At 38.8% G+C, this 23071-nt stretch overlaps 1 protein-coding gene across 3 annotated transcripts in view; it reads left to right on the top strand.

The window, feature by feature from the left end:
- The window catches only part of PCSK5 (proprotein convertase subtilisin/kexin type 5), a 503732-nt gene that overhangs the window by 177394 nt on the left and 303267 nt on the right, over positions 1-23071 (top strand). For all 3 annotated transcript variants that reach the window (XM_069576329.1, XM_069576328.1, XM_069576330.1), the window contains exons 6-7: positions 3096-3184; positions 5256-5428. In XM_069576329.1, the coding sequence (XP_069432430.1) occupies positions 3096-3184; positions 5256-5428 (262 nt within the window). The remainder of the gene's footprint in view (positions 1-3095; positions 3185-5255; positions 5429-23071) is intronic.

Genomic DNA, 23071 nt, shown 5'->3' with positions numbered 1-23071 from the left:
AATTCAAATGATTGCTTCATAAAAATTATTTTATCATAAGTTAATGAAATTATTGATTATAAAAAATATAACAGTTACAAACATTCAAAAAATTTAAATCATACTTCTCAATAACCCATGGGCCTAAGAATAAACCAGGGCAGAATTAAAAACAGATGTCCTTATGCTCCTGTAGAACTTGTATTAATTAATAATAGATGCAATGTAGTATAAAAACAGTAAGCTCATAAAGGGAATTTGACATTTGAATAAAAATAACCTACACCAGGATGTAATATGCAACAAGAGGCTAATAAAAAATCATAGTAAATAACTGCTATGCTCAGGGGAAAATTAGTAGTTTAGCAAGGGGGTTCCAGAAGAAGTATTTTTTTAAAAAGAGATTGTTTTTTCTAATGATTAAAGTGGTATAACCCAGTATCAGGGAGCAAGATAATTATGAGTATATCAAGATTAAATATTGTGTATGACAACCTAAAAATTCCATAAACAAGATTTTCATGTTCCAAATAAAACATTTGGAAACATGTTTATAACAGATATGATGGAAAGGCAATGAGTGATTTGGGCAAAAAACATGAAGAGGTTATTCACAAGGCAAGACATAGAAATAGCTAATAAATATTTGAAAAGATGCATAGCAACAAATGTAATCATAAAGGATAAAGAGGGAAGTGGCGATGAGATAATATTTTTCAACTCAGTGTGGCAAGGATGAAAAAGATTGAAAAACTCATATATAGGGCTTTATGTATGCAGAGATTTGTCTAGATATTTTCTCCATTCTTCCTTTTGTCATCCAACTTGGCCTATGGCCTATCTTTTCTTTTTGTCATGCATAACAATTTGGTATTTTGTAGTAATATTTATCAGTCTTGCCATTTTTATGAGGTTCAGTTATACTACTTTCATCTTCTGTTGACATTATGACAGTATATTCTGTACTCTTGGATGCAGTAATTCCACTTCTAGAAATTTATCCCAAGATATTTAAAATGTATATACAAGCTATTATTTTTATATTTTATTAATACTAGCGAAAAATGGGTAAATTTCTAGGAATAAAATTATGATGCATGTGTGTGTATATGTACACACACACATATATATATATAGGTATATGTAGATATGCTTATGCCATTTAATATAAATTTAAAAGATTGTAAAGAATAATTGTAACCATTTAAATGATATATAGATTAATATTTATGTAGAAGGAGATAGATGACATTCAGTTCAGTTCAGTTGCTCAGCTGTGTCCGACTCTTTGCGACCCCATGGACCTCAGCACACCAGGCCTCCCTGTCCATCACCAACTCCCGGAGTTCACCCAAACTCATGTGCATCGAGTTGGTGATGCCATGCAGCCATCTCATCCTCTGTTGTCGCCTTCTCCTCCTGCCCCCAATCCCTCCCAGCATCAGGGTCTTTATCAATGAGTCAACTCTTCGCATGAGGTGGCCAAAGTATTGGAGTTTCAGCCTCAGCATCAGTCCTTCCAATGAACACCCAGGACTGATCTCCTTTAGGATGGACTGGTTGGATCTCCTTGCAGTCCAAGGGAGTCTTCTCCAGCACCACAGTTCAAAAGCATCAATTCTTTGGCACTCAGCTTTCTTCACAGTCCAACTATCACATCCGTACATGACCACTGGGAAAACCATAGCCTTGACTAGATGGACCTTTGTTGGCAAAGTAATATCTTTGCTTTTTAATGTGCTGTCTCGGTTGGTCATAACTTTCCTTCCAAGGAGTAAGCGTCTTTTAATTTCATGGCTGCAATCACCATCTGCAGTGATTTTGGAGCCCAAAAAAATAAAGTCTGACACTGTTTTCACTGGTTCCCCATCTATTTCCTAAGTGGTAAAAGCAGTATATCTCTTGTATAAACTGATGTGTGCCTATCAGTTGTAAGCAGCAACTTGTTTATAGTTGCACGGACAGTAGTTATATCCCATGATGACAGTGTAGAATATACTGTAAAATAAATAGTACTAAAACAGAATTTGGAGTCCTGAGTTTTAGTCACTGTTGAGCTATTTTTGATGGATCTCTTTATGTCTCAGGGCCTCCTTAACTCATTTCTCAAAATGTAGGAAAGAAGGTGAGCTTTGGATTTCATCATCATAGAACTACACCACAATGGTTGTCACCCGCTTCCTGCGCCCAGAGCAGGCATTAGTCATCAGTCTTCACCTTCTTTCTCTAGCCTCAACCATGCCTTTGAATTATTCTCAGCACATACTCTATTAGGCCACCATTTTTAAAGAGCTTGTCCTTTGCACTTGACACTTCTTTGCAATCCTTGGATAAGATCTTAGAAGTCCTTTCAGCTAAATGATTTTTGTGCTCAAAGAACTGTTATCATGGTAAAAATTAACAGAATATCTTTCAGAAAAATTTTGTGCTTTACTATCAGTCACATCTTCAAAAAGCAAGAAAAAAGGGGGAAACAAACAGGTGAAATAGGTTTTAATAATATATTGTATTAAGTATGATATTTTGACATGTAATTGATATGAAATAAGTGCTAATGCATTATTTTATGGTGTCTTTTCACTCAAGGTCTTTGAAATTCTGTGTTTATTTACAGCAGTCCCATTTTAGATGATAAATTTTCATTGGAGATTCTTGATGTGTATCTAAATTTCCAGTCTACAAAGTACTTCTTTTATTCACATTCTTAAGTTTTCTAATAATTGAGTACTAGTTTTTAAATTTAACTAAAATTAAAATTAATATGCAGTCACACTTGCCACATTTCAGGTATCCATTAGACTATGCGGCTAGTGGTTACCATGTTGGATGTTGAAAGTTCAGAAAATACAAAGAAACATACCATTTGATTTTAGCCTTCAAGAGGATTTTCTAGTTGAGAAAGCAAAATATCAAAAAATAAGCGTATAAAAATATAACCCAAAATAGAATATAATTAAGTGCTAAAAGTTTGCTATGGACAGACTAAGTGCCACATGGGTAGGAAGTTCCAGAAACACCCACAGCTTGCTACATTCTTCACCACTTTGAGGTCTGAGTGGTGGCAAGGACTTGCTGAGGTTGGGAGAATAAAGTGTGTGTGTGTGTTCTCCCTACAGGCACGGGACCCGCTGTGCTGGAGAAGTGGCCGCCGCAGCAAACAACTCTCACTGTACAGTCGGCATTGCTTTCAACGCCAAGATCGGAGGTACGGGACCCAGACTCCTGTGGATGCAGAAATGAGCCAAGAGTTCTGCTAACTCATTTTCAGAACCTTTTTGAACTAAAGACAAGCATATGTTTGCATAACAGTGTTCAAATACTTCCAACAGCAAAATGACTGTGTTAACCTGTGTTATTAAAACAAAGACTTTGAAGCAGCCCCCTGAAGTGTTGCAAACACAGAAATCTTTCTTTAAATAAAAATGAAAGAAGATTTTTCAGTAGCAAAAATGGGGTCATTAGCATCTATATGGAACTGTAAAATTGGTACCTAGGTCAGGAAGAACTAAAAAGAGAAACACCAGGCCAGAATATCTCTACAGAAAAAAGCATTTTGAAATTCTGTCAAACAGAAAATATTTGTTTTTCTTTCCCTTAGGCTTTACAAAAAGTTTCTTTCAATTTCAGTTTAAATAGTAAGATCTCCTTTTGAAAGAATATAGTAATACTATTACCATTAGTAATTATAGATTATTGGAAAAGACTTTGATGCTGGGACAGATTGGGGGCAGGAGAAGAAGGGGACGACCGAGGATGAGATGGCCGGATGGCATCACTGACTCGATGGACGTTGAGTCTGAGTGAACTCCAGGAGCTGGTGATGGACAGGGAGGCCTGGCATGCTGCGATTCATGGGGTCCCAAAGAGTCGGACACGACTGAGTGACTGAACTGAAATGAACACACACACACAAACTCAAATATATGTATACTTACTACAGGGACCTAACCCAAGCAGTATACATTCAGATATTAATAGAAGCAAGTTCTCACTTTCCCATGTACAATCATCTTTGTTAGTATACCCTGGTGCCAAAGCCACACACAGATGGGAAGAAAACATTGTAAGAGATGTGTAGATCCTGTTGGCTTTGGAAGTGTTCCCCTAGGATCACCTGAAGAATTTCTTAAGATGAAGTTCCTGGAATTAGGCTGACATCCTCATTTCCAATATAATATTTGTCTCCACATGGTGAAAATGAAAGTGTTAGTCACTCAGTCATGTCCAACCCTTTGTGACCCTATGGATTATAGCCCACCAGGCTCCTCTGTCCATGGGATTCTCTAGGCAAAAATACTGGAGTGGATTGCCATTTCCTCCTCCAAGGAGACACTCTATGTTTGTAATTTTAAGTTAAACATTTTTAAAAGCACAAAAAATATATATGTCCTTCAAGAATATTTTTTATATTCTACCGGTTCCTCAAGCCACATTGCCTCTAAAGCTGCCTGATTAAGAGTTTTATTATTTAATCCTCATTTATTGGTAACCAATAAAACTTGAAATCCTACTAGATAACAACATTTTCCTAAGGAGTAAATTTGGACTATAAAGATACAATTTTAAAATACTATGATGTCTCAGTGATAGTATATAGCTTCAGCTGAAGGAAAGATATGTTTACTTAACAATTAGATGTTTCATTGCTATTGAGAGTCTATAAAATTAAAAGAAGAAAGAAAGCTTTGACATAAAATTTATGTTTAAGATTTTAGTCTATTTTAGCAAATTAAGGTTAATAATAAATTCCTATCTGTCTGGTGGGAATACTTACATGAAGATTAATGACTAAACATTGCCAAAACCCTTTGAGAATTATTTGATGTGTTACATGCACAGAGGGCATTCTCATTTATTATTTGACTTAATAAATAACTTGGCAAAGAAGTAGTATATTAAGTTCACATCAGTATTTCAGATTAGGAGATAATATTAAATATGGAGGAAATTGGAGCACTCCAACTTGGCAGCTCTCCAAATTTTCAAAGACTGCTTAGGTTAGAATGTTTCAGACCAATTATGAGTACAAGGAACCTAATGAAGAAAAGTTTAGGGAAGATGGATTGCTTGAGGCTCTCTTTATCAAGCACTCATTTAAGACAGGGATAAAGAGAAGGGAGAGAATGTGGAAACATAGAAAAAGAGAACAGTTGGTAAAGAAGTTTTGATCTTTTACATGCAATATAGTTTCCATTTAAAAATGCTGCAATTGAAATATATCTTGGTCTGTTTGGATAAAGCTTCTAATAGAGTTGCTTCTCCTTTCTGTCTTGAAGGAGTTAGAATGCTGGATGGAGATGTCACGGATATGGTTGAAGCAAAATCAGTTAGCTTCAATCCCCAGCATGTGCACATTTATAGTGCAAGCTGGGGTCCAGATGATGATGGCAAGACTGTGGACGGACCAGCGCCACTTACTCGGCAAGCCTTCGAAAATGGTGTTAGAATGGTAGGTTTTTTTCATTTTAATTTTATTGGAGTATTGTTTATTTACAATGCTATGTTAGTTCCAGGTGTGCAGCAAAGTGATTCAGTGAAACATGTACATGTATTCATTCCTTTTCAGATTCTTTTCTCATGTAAGTTATCCCAGAATACAGAGTAGAGTTCCCTGGTAACCATAAGTTTGTTTTCAGTATCTGTAAGTCTGTTTCTCTTTTGTCAATCAGCTCATTTGTTTCATTTTTTTAAATTAGATTCCACATATGAGTGAGATTATATGATGCTTGTCTTTCTCTGACTTGTTTCATTTAGTATGATAATCTCTAGGTCTATCCCTGTTGTTGCAAATGGCATTATTTCATTTTTTCTGATGGTTCAGTAATATTCTATTATGTATATGTACCACATTTTCTTTATCCTTTCCTTTGTTGGTGGACATTTAGCTTGTTTCTGTGTCTTGGCTATTGTAAACAGTGCTGCAATGAGTACCGGGATGCACATATCCTTTCAGATTATATTTTTCTCCAGATAGTTTTTCCCAGGAGTGGGATTGCTGGATCATATGATAGTTCAGCATTTAGTTGTTTTGGGAACCTCCATGTTCTTATCTACAGTGGTTGTGTCAATTTATATTCCCACCCACAGTGTGGGGGGTTCTCTCTTTTCCATACCCTCTCCATAATTTATTGTTTGTAGACTTTTTAAAAAATTAATTTATTTTTATTGAAGGATAATTGCTTTACAGAATTTTGTTGTTTTCTCTCACACCTCAACATGAATCAGCCCTGCTGCTGCTGCTAAGTCACTTCAGTCGTGTCTGACTCTGTGTGACCCCATAGACGGCAGCCCACCAGGCCCCCCCGTCGCTGGGATTCTCCAGGCAAGAACACTGGAGTGGGTTGCTATTTCCTTCTCCAATGCAGGAAAGTGAAAAGTGAAAGTGAAGTCACTGAGTCGTGTCCGACTCTTAGCGACCCCATGGACTGCAGCCTACCAGGCTTCTCCATCCATGGGATTTTCCAGGCAAGAGTACTGGAGTGGGGTGCCATGTATACATATATCCCCTCCCTTTTGAAACTCCCTCCCATCTCTCTCCCCACCCCACCTCTCTAGGTTGATACAGAGCCCCTATTTGAGTTTCCTGGGCCATACAGCAAATTCCCATTGGCTATCTAGTTTACATATAGTAATTTAAGTTTCCATGTTGTTCTTTACATACATCCCACCCTCTCCTGCCCTCTCCCCATGTCCATAAGTCTATTCTCTATGTCTGTTTCTCCACTGCTACCCTGTAAGTAAATTATTCAGTACCATTTTTCTAGATTTTACAATATTTATCATTCTCTTTCTGACTTCACTCTGTATAATAGGTTCTAGGTTCATCCACCTCATTAGAACTGACTCAAAGGCATTCCTTTTTATGGCTGAGTAATATTCCATTGTGTGTGTGTATATATATATATATATTCCACAACTTCTTTAACCATTCTTCTGTCAATGGACATCTAGGTTGCTTCCAGGTTCTAGCTATTGTAAAGAGTGCTGCAATGAACAATGGGATGCATGTATCTTTTTCAGTTTTGGTTTCCTCAGGGTATAGGCCTAGGAGTGGGATTGCTGAGTAATATGGTGGTTTTATTCCTAGTTTCATTCATATGATGAATTTCATATGGTCATAAGGTGGTTTTATTCCTTGGAAAGGAAAGAAAGAATAGATATGCAAAGTTAAATAGAGATACATAAAGAAGATTTCTATATATTAAAGATTAACTGCGAGGAGGAAAGAACAGTAGGAAAGGCAAAAAAAGGAATAAATGTAGAAAAATACAATAGGTTTAAAAAAATTGAAAGTTACAATTATAAAGAAGAGAAAAGAAAAAAAGGAGAAGAAAAAAGGGAAATCTCCACAGAACTACAAAAGCCCAGTGTAGAGGCAGAGGTTTATGATGACAGTAAAAAGTGTCAATGAATATACACATATACATATACACCCATAACCAAATCAAAAGAGTCTAACAATAATAGAGTACAATAGATTGACCCAGTGAACAAAGGAAACCGAAAATTATATCTATCAGTTAAGAACAAAACTAACTAAAGCACAAGCTGGAAAACAAAACTAAATCAAGGTGCCAACTGGGGAATAAAACAATGACAATAAAACTAACAAATATGTTCAGAGGAAAGAAAAGAAAGAATAGATATGCAAAGTTAAATAGAGGTAGATAGAGAATATTTATATACATTAAAGATTAGCTGCCAGGGGAAAAGAACAGTAGGAAAAACAAAAGAAGGAATAAATGTAGGAAAAAATAATAGGTTTGAAAATATTAAAATTTAAAAAAGAGAAAAGAAAAAAAGGGAAAAATACACAGAACTGCAAAAGCCCAATGTAGAGGCAGAGGTTTATGACAACAATTAAAAATGTGACTGAGAAAAAAAAAATCTCAAAAGCTTAATTAGATTTTATAATGCCATTAAAATTGACAACTACAACAAAGTGGGGAAAGAAAAGGAAAGAAGAAAAAAATATCCGAAAGAATCTACAAAACAAGTGGAAACATAGGAATAATAAATGTTTTTCTTGAGTCACTGCTGTCAGAGTCCTTTCCTCGCTGGGAGTCACAGTCCATCTCACCTCCCTAGGATGCCCTCCAACACTGTGCTGATCTCTGGACCTCTTGTGGGGGCAGCTCAGACTAATCTGATCCTACTCCTGTGTGTTCTTGCCTCCAATCTCTATTGCAGTCAGAACTAGGGTATTTTCTTTTGTGGGAGCTCTCAATGTCCTTTTATAAATTCCATAGACACAGAGCCTGCCCAGTTGATCATGTGGACTTAATCTACAGCTTGTATAGCTGGTAGGAAGGTTTGGGGTCTTCTTCCTTAGCCACACTGCCCCTAGATTTCAATTGGGGTTTTATTTCCACCTCTGCATGTGGGTTGTCCACTGGGGTTTGCTCCTGGGGCTGCCCTGGAGGACTTGGGTTTGCCCCTGTGAGGCCAGGTGTGGAGGTGGTGCAGCTGCTTGGATCGCAGGAGTTCTGGCAGCACCAGGTACTCAGGGAAATTGGTGGCTAGGGTAGCAGGAAATACAGTGCTCTAGAAGGGTATGCATATTCAAAAGCAGAGACATTACTTTGCCGACAAAGGTCCGTCTAGTCAGGCTATGGTTTTTCCAGTGGTCATGTATGGATATGAGAGTTGGACTATAAAGAAAGCTGAGCACAGAAGAATTGATGCTTTTGAACTGTGGTGTTGGAGAAGACTCTTGAGAGTCCCTTGGATAGTGAGGAGATCCAACCAGTCCATCCTAAAGGAGATCAGTTCTGGGTGTTCATTGGAAGGACTGATGTTGAAGCTGAAACTCCAATACTTTGGCCACCTCATGCAAAGAGCTGACTCATTTGAAAAGACCCTGATGCTGGGAGGGATTAGGGGCAGGAGGAGAAGGGGACGATGGAGGATAAGATAGTTGGATGGCATCACCAACTCAATGGACATGGGTTTGGGTGGACTCCAGGAGTTGGTGATGGACAGGGAGACCTGGCATGCTGCAGGTCATGGGGTTGCAAAGAGTTGGACACGACTGAGCAACTGAACTGAACTGAACTAAGAAGGGTATGGCAACCAGTATTGGTCAATACACTCCAGTATTCTTGTCTGGAGAACCTCCCTGACAGAAAAGACTGGCAGACCACAGTCTATGGGGATGCAAACAGTTGGACACGACTGAAGCTACCCTGCATGTATAGATGCAAGATTTTTTTGCCTGTGGCAGCTCTGCCCCAGTGAGAGTTGAGCATGAAGGTGGTGCAGCTGTTTGGCTTGCGGGAACCCTGGCGATGGAAAGTGTGCAGGGACACGGACTGCCTCCGTCCCAGGAATTATGGCCCTATCTGAATCTTTTTTCGAGCCTCTTGTAGCTGGGGATCAGAAGGCTTCTTTGGCCAGTCTTCTCTGTAGCTCTGCCTGTTCAGGCACTTAGAGAGCTCCGTTTCCTGGGGTCTTTCTCTGTTGTTCAGAGCCTCAGGCACATAGAGAGGCCCCCGTGGCTGGGGTCCTACTCTGTAGATCGGTGCATCAGGCATTTAAAGGTGTACCCTGGATGGGGTCCTATTCTGTAGTTTGGTGCATCAGTCACTAAAAGGAGTCCCCTGGGTGAGGTCCTACTCTAGTTCAGTGCATCATACATTTGATGGGCCAGCCTCTCAGTTGTTCAGCTGGGGATGCTGGTGAGTCGGGAGAGAGGCTATGGTGATGGCTCCATCCCCTGCATGTGACTCAGCAGTATCACCTTGCTTCCATGGCTGCCTGGCTTTCCTCTACAGGCATTTCACACCACAGTCTCCTCCCTCACATCTCCTCAATCTGTCTCTCCACAGTTTACAGCAGTCCTTGCCCTGGGATTGCTCCACAATCCCTAAATTCCAGCTCCTAGCCGCTGTGCCTTCCAGAGGACCCGCATCCCTGTCCAGGATATGTATGGCTGCAGCAAGGGCTGTCTGATTCTCATTCCATTTAGGCTGCCACAGATCAGCTGTTTCACTCTCGGCCTTAAATGTTTCTCCTCTGACTCAGACAGTTGCCCTGCTGTGGGGATCAGACCCCTGCTTCAGTTCCCCTACTCGTCGAGGGCAGGTCCAGTCCCACTAACACTCCTGTTTTTTCCCCTAGTTCCTTTGTCCTACCGAGTTTTGCCTGGTTCTATATATTCTTTTCTACTGGTCAGGTACTCCTGTCTATTCTTAACTGGTGTTCTGCGTGCAGTTCTGTGTCTGAAAGCACATTCCTGATCTATCTGTGGAGAGAGATGTGCTCCACGTTCACCTCCTCCTCTGCCATCTTGTTCTCCTGTTTGTAGACTTTTTAATGATGGCATTGTGAATGGTTTGAGGTGATACCTCGTTCTCTGACAATTAGTGATGTTGAGCATCTTTTGATGTGCTTTTTGGCCATCTGTATGTCTTCTTTGGAGAAATGTCTTTTTTAGATCTTCTGCTCATTTGTTGATTGGGTTGTTTGGGGTTTTTTTGACATAGAGCTGCATGAGCTCTTTGTGTATTTTAAAAAGACCTCAGTTCAAACTGTGTTGCTTGGTGATCATGAAGCCACTTCTGAAATGGGTTTCCAGCTCTCCCAACTAGAGGAATGGATGGAGCTCTACACTGAGTCAGTAGACAGGATTGTGTGTCATATCTGTCCTGCAAATAAGCTAAGGGTTAAAGAGTTGCCTCTGATAAGAACAGAAGTATATTTAGATGCTTAGATTTGTTCAAGGGAAATATTTATTAATATGAATGTTAGCATCATCATTGTTGTTGTTCAGTTGCTTAAGTTGTGTATGACTCAGTGACCCCATGGATTGCAGCACACCAGGCTCCCTGTCCTTCTTTATTTCCTGCAATTTGCTTGGGTTAATGTCCGTTGAATCAGTGATGCCATCCAACTATCTCATCCTCTGTTGCCCCCTTCTACTTTTCCCCTCAGTCTTTCCCAGCATCAGAGACTTGAGTCAGCTCTTCATATCAAGTGGCCAAAGTATTGGAGCTTCAGCTTCAGTATCAGTCCTTCCAATGAATATTCAGGGTTGATTTCCTTTCGGATTGACTGGTTTGATCTCTTTGCTGCCCAAGAGACTCTCAAGAGTCTTCTCCAGCACCGCAGTTTAAAAGCCTCAATTCTTCAGCACTTAGCCAACTTTATGGTCCAACCTTCCTATCTGTACATGATACTGCAAACACCATAGTTTTGACTATATAGACCTTTGTTGGTAAAATGATGTTTCTGCTTTTTCATACACTGTCTAGATTTGTCATAGCTTTTCTTCCAAGGGGCAAGGGTCTTGTAATACTTGGCTGTAGTCACCATATGCAGTGATTCTGGAGGCCAAGAAAATAAAATCTGCCACTGTTTACACTGTTGCCCCATCTGTTTGCAGTGAAGTGATGGGACAAGATGCTATAATCTTCATTTTTGAATGTTGAACTATAAGGCAGTTTTTTGACTCTTCTCTTTGACTTTCATCAAGAGACTCTAATTTCTCTTCACTTTCTGCCATTAGAGTGGCATCATCGGAATATTTGAGGTTGATGGTATTTCTCCTGGCAATTTTGATTCCAGCTTGTGAGTCATGCAGCTTGGCATTCTGCATGGTGTACTCTGCATTTAAAAAAAAAAAGTTAGATAAACACAGTGACAATATACAGCCTTGATGTACTCCTTTGCCAATTTTGAAACAATCCATTATTCCATGTCTGGTTCTAACTTGTTGCTTTTTGACCTGCATACACGTTTCTCAGGGGGAAGGTAATTTGGTTGGTATTCCCATCGCTATAAGAATTTTTCACAGATTGTTGAGATCCACAAAGTCAAAGGCTTTAGTGTAGTCAATGAAGCAGAAGTAGATGTGTTTTTGGAATTCTCTTGCTTTCTCTATGATCCAGTAGATGTCAGCATTTTGATCTCTGGTTCCTCTGCCTTTTCTAAATCCATCTTATACATCTGGTAGTTCTTGGTTCACATACTGCTGAAGCCTAGCTTGAAAGATTTTTAGCATAATATTGCTAGCATGTGAAATGAGTGCAATTGTGTGGTAGTTTGAACATTCTTTGGCATTCCCTTCCTTTGGGATTATAATGAAAACGTTTTTCAGTCCTGTGGCCACTGCTGAGTTTTGCATATTTGTTGGCATGTTGAGTTCAGCACTTTGAAAGCATCATCTTTTAGGATCTGAAATAGCTCAACTGGAATTCTGTCACCTCTGCTAGCTTTGTTTGTAGCAATGCTTCTTAAGGCCCAGTTGACTTCACACTCCAGGATGACTGGCTCTAGGTGAGTGACCACACCGTTGTGGTTATCTGGATCATTAAGGCCTTTTTTGTATAGTTCTTCTGTGTATTCTTGCCCCCTCTTCTTAATATCTTCTGCTTCTGTTAGGTCCTTGCCATTTCTCTTCCTTATTGTGCCCATCTTAGTCTTAAATGTTCCCTATCTCCGATTTTCTTGAAGAGATCTTTAGTCTTTCCCATTCTATTGTTTTCCTCTCTTTGTTTACATTGTTCACTTAGAGAGCTTATTTATCTCATCTTACTATTCTCTGGAACTCTGCATTCAGTTGGGTGTATCTTTCCCTGTCTCCTTTGCCTTTCATTTCTCTTCTTTTCTCAGCTATTTGTAAGGCCTCCTCAGACAACCACTTTGCCTTCTTGCATTTTTTTTCTTGGGGATAGTTTTTGTCACCACCTCCTGTACAATGTTATGAACCTCTGTCCATAGTTCTTCAGGTACTCTATCAGATCTAATCACTTGGAATCAATTCATCACCTCCACTGTATAATCATACTGGATTTGACTTAGGTCGTACCTGAATGGCCTAGTTGTTTTCCCTACTTCCTTCAATTTAAGCCTGAATTTTGCGCTAAGGAGCTCTTCATCTGAGCCACAGTCAACATCAGGTCTTATTTTTGCCAACTGTGTAGTAGTACTCATCAGTATGTTAATTTTTAATTTGGATAAATTCTTGAAACCATGAGATTAAGAATTAGAGATGTTGAAACCCTCCAGGTGGTGTTGATGGATTGTCCCACAACACCCTTCTGTGCATATCTCTTGGGTTGTCCTCTCCTTCTATCCCAGGACAGACCTCTACCTCTTTCCCAGAATAAAATTATTTTTATGCTCGTCCCACATTTCCTAACTGGGCAGCTTAACTCATCATCATTTTCTTGATTTCACTAAAGAATTCACTGACCACGCCTCCCCTAATTCTAATGAAACTAGAACCATAAAATTTAATATAATACAATATCTGTTTCAAATTATAGATCTTAAGAAATACTGTCTTATTTAAATTAAATAAAGATTAAGGGATAGATACTTGTAATATTCCATCAAAACCAACTCCTTTCTCTTTCTCACTTGTGAATAGACCATTGGGTAACTTAAAGCATACGTTTTTTTACTTTATTTTTTAAAAAATTATTGAAGTATAGTTGATAAATAATATTATAGAAGTTGCAAGTATATAGTATAGTGATTCACAGCTTTTAAAGGTTATACTTATTAATGGCTGTTGCCAGATATTGACTATCTTCCCCATGTTGTGCAAACTATCCTTGTAGCTTATTTTATCCTTAATAGTTTGTACCTTTTAATTCCTTTCCCCTGTATTGCTCCTCCTCTCTTCTCTCTCCTGACTGGTAACCACTAGTTTGTTCTCTATATGTGTGAGTTTAAAGCACACATTTTAATCATGTTCATGTTAGGCAATTGTTGACCTGGGCCTGACCTCTTTTTGCTTCCTCATCTCTGTTTACTCTTTTGGAATTTCATCATTCACCACTCTTTTATTGCTATTATTGAAATATATTTGATTTACCATGTTGTGTTATTTGAGTGTACAGCAAAGTGATTCAACTGCATATATATTTTTTAGTTTATCTCCTATTATAGATTATTACAAGATATTGAACATAGTTTCCCATGCCATATAGTAAATCCTTATTGCTTACCTATTTTATGTAGAGTAGTCTACTAATGGGCTTCCCTGGTGGTAGAGTGCTAAAAAATCCACCTGCCAATGCAGGAGATGTGAGTTCAATTTCTGGGTCAGGAAGGTCCCCTGGAGAAGGAAATGGCAACCCACTCCAGTATTGTTGCCTGGGAAATCCAATGGACAGAGCAGCCTGGTGGGCTACAGTCCATGGGGTCACAGAAGAGTCAGATATGATTTAGCAACTAAACAACACCAGCAAGTGTATTTATCTCATACTCCTGATTAATCCCTCCCACTCCCTCTCCTTTTTGGTCACCATAGGTTTGTTTTCTGTGTCCGTGAAGCATACTCCACTCTCACTGGCCAGTAGCACATAGTGCTTTCTCTGCAGTATGTGGTCCTTCCCTCTCTCTGATGACCTACAGCTATACAGACAAATCCTATCTGACCATCGAACTGCAGCTAAACTGTTACCTCTTTCCAGAAGCCTTCTCAGGGCCCAAACTAGAGTTAAGTATATGTGATCTCTACCCTGTTTTCGCTGTACTTTGTGTTCTTCCTGGTGGTTTGTATAGTCTTTATTGTGTTGCACTCTGTATCAGATAGTTTTGCATGTATCTTTCTCACTAAATAATAAGTTCTTGAAGAGCAGAGCTTGTACTCTATGTACATTTATGGGCTTTCCAAACCCAGAAGAAAGAAAGTGAAGCCACTCAGTCCTGTCTGACTCTTTGCAACCCCATGGACTGTAGCCTACCAGGTTCCTCCGTCCATGGGATTTTCCAGGCAAGAATACTGGAGTGGGGTGCCATTTCCCATAAAGTACATTGAATTCTAGTGAATACTCAGTGAATGTTTGTTGAATCTAATTTAATCACTGAGAATTATGTTAACCATCAGTTCAGTTCAGTTCAGTCGCTCAGTCGTGTCCAGCTCTTTGTGATTCTATGAATCGCAGCATGCCAGGCCTCCCTGTCCATCACCAAATCCCGGGAGTTCACTCAAACTCATGTCCATCGAGTCAGTGATGCCATCCAGTCATCTCATCCTCTGTCATCCCCTTCTCCTCCTGCCCCCAATCCCTCCCAGCATCAGAGTCTTTTTCCAATGAGTCATCTCTTCGCATGAGGTGGCCAAAGTACTGGAGTTTCAGCTTCAGCATCATTCCCTCCAAAGAAATCCCAGGATTGATCTCCTTCAGAATGGACTGGTTGGATCTGTTTGCAGTCCAAGGGACTCTCAAGAGTCTTCTCCAACACCACACTTCAAAAGCATCAATTCTTCGGTGCTCAGCTTTCTTCACGGTCCAACTCTCACATCCATACATGACTACTGGAAAAACCATAACCTTGACTAGATGGACCTTTGTTGGCAAAGTAATGTCTCTGCTTTTGAATATGCTATCTAGGTTGGTCATAGCTTTTCTTCCAAGGAATAAGTGTCTTTTAATTTCATGGCTGCAGTCACCATCTGCAGTGATTTTGGAGCCCCCAAAATAAAGTCTGACACTGTTTCCAATGTTTCCCCATCTATTTCCCATGAAGTGATGGGACCAGATGCCATGATCTTTGTTTTCTGAATGTTGAGCTTTAAGCCAACTTTTTCACTCTCCACTTTCTCTTTCATCAAGAGGCTTTTTAGTTTCTCTTCACTTTCTGCCATAAGGGTGATGTCATCTGCATTTCTGACGTTATTGATATTTCTCTCGGCCATCTTGATTCCAGCTTGTGCTTCTTCCAGCCCAGCGTTTCTTATGATGTACTCTTCATATAAGTTAAATAAGCAGGGTAACAATATACAGGCTTGACGTATTCCTTTTCCTATTTGGAACCAGTCTGTTGTTCCATGTCCAGTTCTAACTGTTGCTTCCTGACCTGCATATAGGTTTCTCAAGAGGCAGGTCAGGTGGTCTGGTATTCCCATCTCTTTCAGAATTTTCCACAGTTTATTGTGAATCAAAGGCTTTGGCATAGTCAATAAAGCAGAAATAGATGTTTTTCTGGAACTCTCTTGCTTTTTCGATGATCCAGCAGATGTTGGCAATTTGATCTCTGGTTCCTCTGCCTTTTCTAAAACCAGCTTGAACATCTGAACCACAGGGTTGTTATAAATGCAGCCCTAATTTGAAGCAGTGAAGTGCATGCAGTTAATATGGCCGCTCGAGTACAAATAATTATCATTCTTTCACCTTTGTGGGATTGGTGTTAGGGTTTTAATCAGAAGACTGGACTAAGCCATTTCCTGGTTATTCTGAAAGAGCCTGGAGGAAAAGCCTGTGTACTTGTTCTGTATGCACTTTCTAAATGTAGTTCAGGTTTGGTTCAGACATTCCTAGCTCTGTCAATTTTCAGCTACATTGGAACCCTTTGAAACAATAGGATAATGTTCTAAGTTGTTACATAGGCTTTTTCCTTTCAGGGTTGCTGGAACACCAAATAAATGTACTCTAAGTAATCTGGTGATATTATTACCAAAGCTCTGGACTACACATTATTATTCTCTGTATGTATCATTGATGGAATAGTTATTCAAGTTAAATAAGTCATGTTTAGTTCATATTTCAATTTCAACTGTTTGTGTCTAGCATTTAACACAATAAAGAACAATCTGAAATTTCTCATTAAAATGGATCTATTTATGTCAGTAATGCACAAAGCCTCACGAATATGTCCGTATATGGAGAGAATGTCCTGTATTCAATAGCTATCATTGAATCACATGGTGTGGACCGATGGTTTTCAATTTTATTTTTGCTAGTGAATCTTTCATTCATTGAAAGTCTTAACTGGAAGTCTAATATAAAAAACAAAAAAATGTGGTATGTTGACTGAAGAGGAAAAGAGCTAGAATTATAAACAAGATGATCTGAGAAAACTAGCAAACATATAGGAAGATTATATTCAGAAATGAATAATTTGAAAAAAATTATTCTATGCTTATCATTACTTATAAAAGTAACCCATTCCTGTTAAAATGATCATTACTGTAACAATCAAATTAAAATAGATTTCCTATCCAACTAGAACGCTATTGCTAAGAGTATGGGCTGCATCTTTCCATACTCTGTCCACATTCATATGCCAAATGGGGGTCATATGTCCGTACATGTTGCTATTTTCACCTAACAGTGCAGCATGGGTATCCATCTGGGGCATTCCTCAGGATAGGACTCATTTATTTTCATTTTTTAAAATTTTTGGAGTATGGAAATCCCACAGTTTATTCTACTTTCCATAGAGGATCTTTCAAGGTTTTAATCTGGAAAAACAAGGACTTTAGTTTTAAAACAAACCATTTATTATACTTTTAGAGTTAAGATAGTAACAAAAGAAATAATTCTTATAAAGAACAAATTAGTCTAACTCTCAGCATTGCATATCTAATTATGGAAAGGTAGTAGTGACTCATTTAAATGTGATAAGATCAGCATGAAAAGGTTTTCTTGTGTTTAATACACATGGGGCTTGGGGCTTAGGCTAGCATTGAGTCTAGGATTTGTCATTTACTGTTCTCTCACCTGATTTACATCAAATTACCTCTCTGCTTCCATTTCCTCATCTACAGTAGGGCAAAAATGGCATTTACTTACAAAGATATTATGAGTAGTAAGTGAGATGATAATGCATATAGAGCAATTGACACAATGCCTGGAACATAACAGGTGCTCAAGAAATACCATATATATGTTTTTTTTTTTTTTTTCAAGAAGGAGATCTTGTCCTTCCATAAAACTTTGTATATATTCTCAATCCCCCATTCTCTCCCATATCATTTCCACACTGTGGAGTTCTAGATGATTCTGTTTAGTTACTTATAATGGTAGATTAAAATAATATGATAAAAGTATAGACTTTTTGAGTTCTGTAATGCCATTTATTTTGTTCTTCCTATGTCTATACTCACCTTCAATTTTACTTGCCTTATATTAGCTCATCTTTAATTTCATTAAGATAGCCTATCAGTATACAGATTCAATTCTGTTATCTATGATTGTGTCTTGAATTATTTCCCAAAGGCTGTTTCTCTAAATATCTGTGACTATATAATTTATTACTTTGAAAGTCATATATTAGTCTTTTCCAAGTAAAAGAACTCATTCATTCTTCCATTATCAGGCATCAAATGAAATAGTAAAATTTATATTCTTTGAGATTATTTTAATTTGTGCTCTTTATATAACATTGTCAAATATATGGAAAATAATTGGATAATTACTTTATGTAAAATTAGATTAGAGAGCACAATAACAAAAGAAATAAGTGATATACTGGCTGAGTTATTTAAGGAATGAGGGAATAAATGAGTAATAAAATAATTCCTTCAAGGAACCAGTTGAAAACCCATGGGGCAATTTAAAGTCACTGTAACTTATTACAGATTTACCTACATCATCCACAAAGTACAGGAATTGGAATTTCTTCTTTTTATTAAGCTTAGTGGACTTCCACACTGTAGGTAAAAAAGAGAAGACGACATCTAAGTTTTTTATGTAATGCCTAAAAGGTGCCCCAAACTATCAAGACTATTGAACTAAGGCTAAGAGTGATGAATGGAGTTAAACTGATGACTAGGGGTGGGGGGCTGGGGAAGCATGTTTTAGTTAGGGAGAACAGGGAGTCATCTTTGAGGAGGAGGCAATATATGAATGGAGACCTACATGATAAGAAGCCAGTCAGGTCAATAGATGTAAAAGGAATGTTCTCTGCAGAAGGGACAGCAAGAGCAAAAAAGCCCTCTGAATGGAGAATGATTCGGGTGTATTTCCATAACAGAATGTTTATTTGGGTGTTGGGAGCAACAGGAACAGATAGCAGGCAGTAGAAGGCTGCCACAGATGTAGGCAGGAGGCAGCTCAGCAGGGCCTCGTAAACCATGGAGGGCATTTGCCTTTTAATCCCATAGAGAAAGCCAGTGGAGGTTTTCAGCAGAGTAGCAGCCTGATGGAATACACAATTTGAAAACATCACTGCTGTGTAGAGAATGGACTGCAGGTCGGGTGGGGGGTGGAAAGGCAAGAGAGGAAAGTTGAAATGGTCCAAGAAGGAGTTGTTAATGAGGCAGGCTACGATGACAGCAATACCAAGACATCTGGAGAGCCTGGTGGCAGGAGAGAAGACTAAGGATCAAGAAGGATTTTTCACAAAGGAAATAAATTTTGCTCAGGGAGTCCAGGTATTGATTGCATTCTTTACTTCTGCTTGCTAATCAAAAAATATAGCGAATATTGAATTTCAAAGTGCTCTCTGTTTGTTTAAGTATTTGACCTGGTAAAATGGAACAGTTTTCAAAGACTTTAACAAAATCAAAATTGATTCAATTTATCGCCCCTTTAGAATTAATGTGCCAGAATTGCTTAAGAGAAACCATGTCACAGGTGACAACTTACTCTTTCTCTTAAAGATGTTAGTAGCACTTTATTTGATGCTAAGGGGCTATAAAATTAAATGTAAGAATTAGAGTTATATGATTTGGGCTGCATGAAAATAATAGTAATATATTTAACATTTGCCAGTCTATTATACTTTACACACTCTCTTAAGCCCTAAAATAGATAGCTTTTAATCTTAACAATAATCTCATAAGATATATATTCTTCTCAATTTTGTAGAACATAGATAGCATAGCTAAAGATGTCAGAATGCAGGCTTCAATGAACTAATAATTTTGCTGTTAAAGTGCTGCACTCAGTATGTCAGCAAATTTGGAAAACTCACCAGTGGCCACAGGACAGAGAAAGGTCAATTCTCATTCCAATCCCAAAGAAGGGCAAATGCCAAAGAATGTACAAACTACCATACAGTTACACTCATTTCACATGGGAGCAAAGTTATGTTCAAATTCCATCAAGAGAGGCTTCAGCAGTATGTGAACTGAGAACTTCCAGATAAACAAGCTGGGTTTAGAAAAGGCAGAGGAACCAGAGATGAAATTGCCAACTTTCTTTGGATCATTGAGAAAGCCAGGGAATTTGAGAAAACATCTACTGCTCTTTCATTGACTGCACTAAAGCCTTTGACTCTGTGGATCACAACAAACTGTGGAAAATTCTTAAAGAGATGGGAATACCAGACCACCTTACCTATCTCCTGAGACACTTGTATGCAGGTCAAGAAGCAACAGTTAGAACTGAACATGCAACAGTGGACTGGTTCAAGAATGCAAAAGGAGAATGTCAAGGCTATGTATTGTCACCCTGCTTTTTCACTTATATGCAGAGGATATCATGCAAAATACCAGGCTGGATAAACCAAGATTGGGACCCAAGATTGCTGGGAGAAATATCAACAACCTCCGATATGCAGATGGTATCACTGTAATGGCAGAAAGCAAAGAGGAGCTAAAGAGCCTCTTGCTGGGGATGACAGAGGAGAGTGAAAAAGCTGGCTTGAAACTGAACATTCAAAAAACTAAGATCATGGCATCCAGTCCCAGCAGTTCATGGCAAACAGAAGGGGGAAAAGTGGAAACAATGACACATTTTATTTTCTTGGGCTCCAAAATCACTATGGATGCCTAGACAAAGTATTAAAAAGCAGAGACATGGCTTTGTTCCATGGACTCCGAGGAGATTAAACCAGTCAATCCTAAAGGAAATCAACCCTTAATTTTCATTGGAAGGATAGATGCTAAAGCTCCAATACTTTGGCCACCTGATGCAAAGAGCTGAATCATTGGGAAAGACCCTGATGCTGGGAAAGATTGAAGGCAAAAGGAGAAGGGAGCAACAGAGGATGAGATGGTTAGATAGCATCGCTGACTCGAACATGAATTTGAGCAAATTCTGGGAGATAGTAAAGGACAAGGAAGCCTGGCATGCTGCAGTTTATGGGGTCACAAAGAGTCAGGTGCAACTTAGTGACTGAACAACAATAAAGAAGTTAGAATGTGGGCCTCAACAAACTAATATTTTTTGTGTGTCATTTTTATACTGTTTGGTGCATCTAACCTTCTCCCTTCACCTGTGACCACACATTCAAGCTTTTCTCCTGTTACCATGGCAAATTAACTGCTCTTCTGCCTTTGTCTGCTTCGTCTATTTCTTCACTGAATCCCATTCCTTCTCACCTCATCAATGACAGGGCTCAGTCAATTATCTTTTCTTTCATCTTCAGAATTTCTCTCTTAACTTTATTCTTGCCACCCACATTCATTCATACCGCTAAAAAGAAAGGAAAAGTCATCTCTGGTCTACTTGTTCATACGTGTGTGTTCAGTTGCTCAGTCGTGTCCAACTCTGCGACCCATGTACGGTAGCCCATCAGGCTCCTCTGTCCATGGAATTCTACAGACAATAATATGGGAGTGGGTAGCAATTCCTTTCTTCAGGGGATCTTCCCAACCCAGAGATCAAACCCATGTCTCCTGCACTGCAGGTGGATTCTTCACCGTCTAAGCCACCAGGGAAACCCTTCCAATTACTCCCTTTTTTTTCACTTTAAAACAAAATTCCTTGAAACTGTAGTCATACTTGCCCTCTACAACCTCATTTTTCCTATTATCTGGGAAGCCATGGCATCTGGACTCTGCCCCATCCTTCCACTAAAGCTGTTCTTGTCAAGTCAGTTCATTCACTCAGTTGTGTCCAACTCTTTGTGACCCCATGGACCGCAGCATGCCAGGCCTCCCTGTCCATCACCAACTCCCGGAGTTTACCTAAACTCACGTCCTTTGAGTCAGTGATGCCATCCAACCATCTCATCCTCTGTCATCCCCTTCTCCACTTGCCTCCAATCTTTCCCAGCATCAGGGTCTTTTCAAATGAGTCAGTTCCTCGCATCAGGTGGCCAAAGTATTGGAATTTCAGCTTCAGCATCAGTCCTTCCAATGAACATTCAGGACTGATTTCCTTTAGGATGGACTGGTTGGATCTCCTTGCAGTCCAAGGGACTCTCAAGAGTCTTCTCCAACACCACAGTTCAAAAGCATCAATTCTTTGGCACTCAGCTTTCTTTATAGTCCAACTCTCACATCCATCCATGACTAGTGGAAAAACCATAGCTTTGACTAGATGGACCTTTGTTGACAAAGTGATGTCTCTGCTTTTTAATATGCTCTCTAGGTTTGTCATAGCTTTTCTTCCAAGGAGCAAGCGTCTTTTAATTTCATGGCTGCAGTCACCATCTGCAGTGATTTTGGAGCCCAAGAAATTAAAGTCTGTCACTGTTTCCATTATTTCTCCATCTATTTGCCATGGAGTCATGGGACCATAGGCCATGATCTTCGTTTTTTTGAATGTTGAGCTAGCTTTTTCACTCTCCTCGTCAAGGTCACAGTTAAACCCAGGGCTCTTCCCTGAGTTCTTATCTAATGTCCTGACAAGGAGGCCTGCCTGGTTCTTTCCATCCACAGTATAACACACATGCACTCCAAGCCATCAGAACCCCTTCTTGGCAATTTTTATTCTTCCTTCCGTGTAATAGATTTACTTACTATGTTGATTGTCTCTTCCTTAAAGATCCAGAGTTTGACTCTTTTGTTCTGTAATATATATCTCAAGTACCCAAAACAGTGTCTTGCACTCAGTAGGAGTTTAGTAATGAATGTATGAATGACTTCCATGGCCACTTGCTGCATATATTTAGTTAATTTGCTTAAGGATAACCCTTGCATTGTTTTTGGTTAATATTTTGGAAGTTAGGTATTATACATGATATAGTCTAGTGATTACTGGACCCAGACTCTGCATTCAGACTCTCTAGTGAGTTCTGATACCTTGCCCTTTTCAAGTCAGTTAGCCTCTCTGAGTATCAGTTTGTTCCTCTATACAATGGAGCTAAATGCTAGTAATTACTTTGTAGAACTGTTATGAGGATTATAGGATTAATGCCTGTAAACTACTCAGCAGAGTTCTGCAACATAAGAGTCTCTAAATTATGTTATGAATCTTAATTGTTAGCATTAGTAAAATGGCAAGAGTAATAAAAGTAAAATACCAATTAATCATGTGAAAGACTATAAAAAGTTTTTATTGTTCCAAATTTCTGGATTTAATCAATTTCATATTGCTGAATGATCCTTAGGGAAGGTAAATATATAATCCTGAGATTGTTATTAGGGAGTGACCAAAATAAATGGAAGAAAATGGGAGGGTATTTTCTAAAGCTTTTCTAAAAAACACCAATAAAATGCTAAAAAGGGGGACCAATAGAGGGA

This window comes from Ovis canadensis, chromosome 2, assembly GCF_042477335.2.
Source record: "Ovis canadensis isolate MfBH-ARS-UI-01 breed Bighorn chromosome 2, ARS-UI_OviCan_v2, whole genome shotgun sequence".
In the NCBI taxonomy this organism is placed as follows: domain Eukaryota; kingdom Metazoa; phylum Chordata; class Mammalia; order Artiodactyla; family Bovidae; genus Ovis; species Ovis canadensis.
Note: the sequence above shows the minus strand (reverse complement) of the source record. Positions and strands in the feature narration are given on the sequence as shown.